The 4440-nt window shown below is 58.8% G+C and overlaps 1 protein-coding gene across 1 annotated transcript; it reads right to left on the minus strand.

The window, feature by feature from the left end:
* Nucleotides 1–1301: 1301 nt before the first annotated feature.
* On the minus strand, nt 1302–3289 carry LOC127023471 (immunoglobulin superfamily member 1-like). The gene is made up of 5 exons (XM_050907586.1): nt 3256–3289; nt 3130–3165; nt 2655–2924; nt 2123–2407; nt 1302–1426 (listed from the first exon to the last, which is right to left on the minus strand). The coding sequence occupies exons 1-5, from the start codon at nt 3287–3289 to the stop codon at nt 1302–1304; spliced, it is 750 nt and encodes a 249-aa protein (XP_050763543.1).
* Between the last annotated feature and the right edge of the window lie 1151 nt (nt 3290–4440).

A 4440-nucleotide genomic window follows, 5' to 3' on the forward strand; every position in this document is an offset into this window, starting at 1 on the left:
GGTGTTTCTTCCTCCTCATGGAAATGGGCAGCATCGTGACAGCACAACACCAAGGTCTCTGTTTCCGTGAGAGCAGCCAGCCTGAAGCTCAGCGAGGAAGGTGGCCATGCCCACCTCGCCAGAGCACAGCTGCCTGCCTCTGCCTTCCTCCAGTGGTTTCCGTGTCGATCACGAGCACTTTTAGAAAGGAAGGAAACCCTCCAAATTGTCTAGGAGGGTTGAGGGCTTAGGGCAGCTGCCGCCCGCAGAGGCAAATCCGGGAACGTGAGTGCAATGAGGGGCGTTGGAGAAGAGGAGGGAGCCGTGAGAGGGATGTGACTTGGCCGCTTCTGCTCCTCCGCTCCTCACTGCTCGGCCCCCGGGAGGGGACCCCTCGGTGCAGAGGAGAGGGAAAGACCTGAGGGCTGCGGCCTGGCTCCCTTCCTCCAACCCACCCCTTCCCTCTGGGGCCTGAGGCTCGCTCGTCCTTGGAGGGAAGAACGGGGGGGCATATTTTGGAAGGAGCGTGATTATGATAACAAAAGCTTTTTTGCACTTTCATTCATTTTGCACTCGTTTTCAATTTCTTTTTTCCGTGTTTTTGATATTCGCAACTCCTCTGTGTGTTTTCATAACAAAAATACTTTTGTTGTAGCCAGTGAAGCTATTCTGGAACTTTGTGTCCTGAGTATACAGAGGTTTAAAGGTCCTATATATATAAATTTATATCTGTATAAAAGTAAATTTATATATATAGATCATGGTGTGATGTGTTTCGTCAGTGTTTTAAAATAATAAACGAATGTGAGCAATGGAAGTCTGTGCAGTTGGAGACTGGTTATTCAGCCCTGCTGTCTCCTCTGGGGAGAGGCCCTTGTCCCTGCTGCGGACAGAAGGAAACGGACAGACAGACACCCGGGGGGGCGGGGCTACTGTGCCCCCCCCCCACCGGGCCCCACCCCCCGCCCAGAGCCCCGCCCCTTCTGCAGGGCCCCGCCCCCTCCCGGGCCACCGCCCGGAGCCCTGTCCCCTGCCGTGGGGTTCCCCCCCCCAGCCCCGGCCGTGCAGAGCCCGGACCCCCCCCCCCCCGCCCCCCCGATCCGCACCCGTCCCGCTGAGTGACTCCCAGAGGCAGCCGGGCGGGGAGGGACGGTTTATTTATCGCACTGTGAGGCGTTGGAGGGGGCAATCCCAGTGTTCCCTGAACTGGTCCCAGTCCCGGGGAGCTCTGCATGCAGGGAGCCTGCTGGCCCCTCGGGCTCCGGCGGCTGGGGCAGCACGGCCGCCTCCCCCGCAGGGGCAGAGGGGAGCTGCGCCCCGGCCTAGCGCGGCCCTGGCCGGCCCGGCCTGCGGCGGTGGCTGCGCACGGCCTCGGCCACGATCAGCCCCAGCAGGGCCAGGACCCCGGCCCCCAGGGCCAGGCGCACCGCGTTGCTCCGGGTGTAATCTGCAGGGGACGGGAAGGGGCAGTCACTGGGGGGGGCCCTGGGAGGACACCCCCCCCCCCCCCCGGGAGCCCCCAGACCAAAGGAGTCCCATGGGGGCAACAGGGGACCCAAGGGGACGGAAGGGGTACACATGGGGCTCCCAGGGCAAAGAGACACACGTGGACAAGGGGATGTGCTGGGGAGCTCCTGGGCTAAAGAGGGATAAAGAAAAGTTCATAGGGAGCAAAGGGAGCCCCAAGGCCTCCTGTCGGCTCTGCCTCCCGCATCCCTGCCCCCTGGGACAGCCCCTACCCACGGTCTGGCCTGTCACCCTGCCTGGTGGCACCAAAGACGGGGAGGAGGACAGGAACATGGAGCTGGCCCTCACCTGCCACTGCCAGCCAGACTAGTGCCACTGGGCTGCGGCGAGACCTACGACTGTCCCTGGGGCTGGTAGGTGCAGGCGTAGGTGTCCCCTGACCCTTGCCCCGCAACTGGTAGCAACCCTGTGTCTATAGGGTCTATAGGTCATCTGAGGTCATCATATAGGTCTCTGAGGAGCTGGCAAGGCTCAAACTCATCTGAAGGAAGCTGTAATCCTCTGCTTGGACCCCTATTACAGCTGCTTTCCTCCCCCATATCCTCTTTTCTAGTTCCCCCAGGATGTGGCAGATGCCAGGGAGGAAGAGCAGGATGTGGCTGGGGGGATGTCTCACCTCTCACCACCAAATCCAGGGTCTTGCTGACAGCAGACCATTCCAACGAAGCACGCCTAGTGAAACACTGGCAGCTGTAGCGGCCCTCATTGCCTTTATGCACATGGGAGAGGTTGAAATGATCTTGTTCCTTTGAGAGTAAGTCGAGGGCTTTGACCTGGCCCTCCAGGTACAGAAAACAGGCAGCACTGGAGTGTGCGATGGTGCAACGGAAAATCACGTAAGCTCCTGCAGCCACCTCATGCCCAGGCAGGACAGAGAGGACAGGTTTGGGAAGACGGAACTCTGTGGGGAGACGAGAGGGCATGAGAAGGTGTGCAGGGCTTTGACATGGTGCCAGGAGCCACCAGGATCTCCATGACCCCACCACCTGGCTCAGGCAGAAGTGAAGATGGTCCCCACCTCTCCAAGCCAGGGAAGAGGGGAAAAACCCTGCCCATCATGTGGACGGGTAAGCCAAGCGGCTACGTGCCTCCTGGTCTGCCCACGTGGCATCTGACCCCACGCAAAGGGGTGACAGTACATCCCTCACCTTGCACCGTGATATCCACAGTTTCGCTGCGAGCCAGCACAGTGCCTCCATCCAGGTAATGGCAGCTGTAGGCACCTGTGTCCTCTTGGGTGGCATTAGAGATGGGGAACTTGGCCCTGCTGCCATGCAGCTCCAGGGTGCGGAGCCGGCGGCCATTCTTGTACAGCACGAAGTTCCCATTGTCACACTGGCAACTGCAGCAGATGATGGTGGAGCCTCCCGGTGAGATCACCCCAGGCGGCTTCAGGAAGATGGAGATTGTGGGGGCACCTGCACAGGGAGAGAGAGAGATGCTGCCAGACAGACAGGGAGTCCCCAGCGCCTGGCTGCCCTGCGGTGAGCCCGGAGCTGGCTCCAGGCCCCATCTCCGCACAAAGGTGAGCTTTGTTCTGTGGGGCTGGGGAAGAGCCCTGGGAGATGGGTGGGGGACCAGAGGTGTGTCCAAACTCCCCGTCTACCTCCTCACGATACTCACTTGGTGTAGCCTTGCTCTGTGCCACCAGCCAAGCACCTGCAAGAGAAACATCTGTGTAACATCTCTGTGGGGTCTCCGGACACCTCATGTTGCCCTCTGGGAGCCCACACAGCCTCTGGCACTCACCGAAGGCTAGCACGTGGCTCACAGGCAGCATCATGTCCCCCTTGGCTCCCTCTGTCCTCAGCTCAAGCAGGGCTTCTTCAGGGGAAGGCCAGAGGCACTGAGCAGCTGGGTGGCTTCTTGTGGGTCCTGATACACCCTCGTTGCCACAAGCCACCTTCTGTCCCACGGCTTGGGTTTCTGCAGACACAATTGCAGGACTGGGATGGTTGAACTGGAACCAGAACGTCCCAGTTTGGGATGACCTGGTCTTAGGATCCTGCGGACCTTAGGAGAGAAGCTATCGGGGCTTTTCGTTTCCCTTTTTTTGCTCTGGTCACTTGATGGGGAAATGGCTTCCTTTCAGCCCTTGCAAAATAGGGTGAAGTTTTGCAACCATGGCGGGGAGAAGAGACAGCGCAGGACTCTTTCTGAATCTCCGTGAGAAAGCTCCAACAACAAGTGGCATCATAAAACAGCTGTTTTAACAAGACAGAATAAAAAGGGGCCTATAGATAGCAAGTAAATCTTGCCTCCCTTCGGAGGCAGGGCACTGCACTTCCCTGCAGCATTGATGGACCCCAGACAGATTTTCCCACGGCACGCTGCACAAATCCCCTCTGTGGAGATGGGCCTAGCACCTGAAGGGGCGTAAAATTTACCTGTGATCTATATCCCTCTTTTTTATTCTATGCCATTGAAACAGATATTTTATTACTCCATTTGTTGTCAGGCCTTTCTCACCGAGGTCCAGGAAGATCTCTGCTCCCTTGTCATGACCAGAAACCCTGCATGGTGCCCCCCGCCGCAGTGCCAACCAGGAGGTGGAGGGGGAAAGGGCACTGGGTCCAGCCATAGGCTATGTCCAGGCTGTGCTCTTCCCCACGGCTGCGGGGCAGGTTGGGTGGCTCCACAGAGTGGGGTAGGAGGGAAGTAACTTGGCTTCCCTTTTGGCCTCTTCAGGGGCTGTTTTGTCCCACCTGGCCTATAGTGTCTTTCATTGGAGGAGGAACAGCAATGTCTCCTACCTGTAGGTCTGGATCCACCCCACAGGGTTGGCCCCATTCGTCATCCATCCAGGCCTCCCCAGTCCTATGCTGGAGCAATGGCAAGGTCCTTACTCCAAATAACTGCTCGCTTCCACCACACCTGGAGCCTGGCCTCCAGCCTCCTCAGCTGCCATCTAGTCTGGGTTGGCCAGTGGTGTAG

The sequence above is a fragment of the Gymnogyps californianus genome, chromosome 17 (assembly GCF_018139145.2).
Source record: "Gymnogyps californianus isolate 813 chromosome 17, ASM1813914v2, whole genome shotgun sequence".
NCBI classification, from domain to species: domain Eukaryota; kingdom Metazoa; phylum Chordata; class Aves; order Accipitriformes; family Cathartidae; genus Gymnogyps; species Gymnogyps californianus.

What these genes read in the sequence shown, in the direction of transcription:
- LOC127023471 (XM_050907586.1), bottom strand. Translation starts at nt 3,289, where the DNA reads ATGATGCTGCCTGTGAGCCACGTGCTAGCCTTCG. An exon ending in ACAGAGCAAGGCTACACCAA is followed by an intron (nt 2,925 to 3,129) that starts GTGAGTATCGTG and finishes CTCCCTGTGCAG; the next exon opens with GTGCCCCCACAATCTCCATC. An exon ending in TGTGGATATCACGGTGCAAG is followed by an intron (nt 2,408 to 2,654) that starts GTGAGGGATGTA and finishes GTCTCCCCACAG; the next exon opens with AGTTCCGTCTTCCCAAACCT.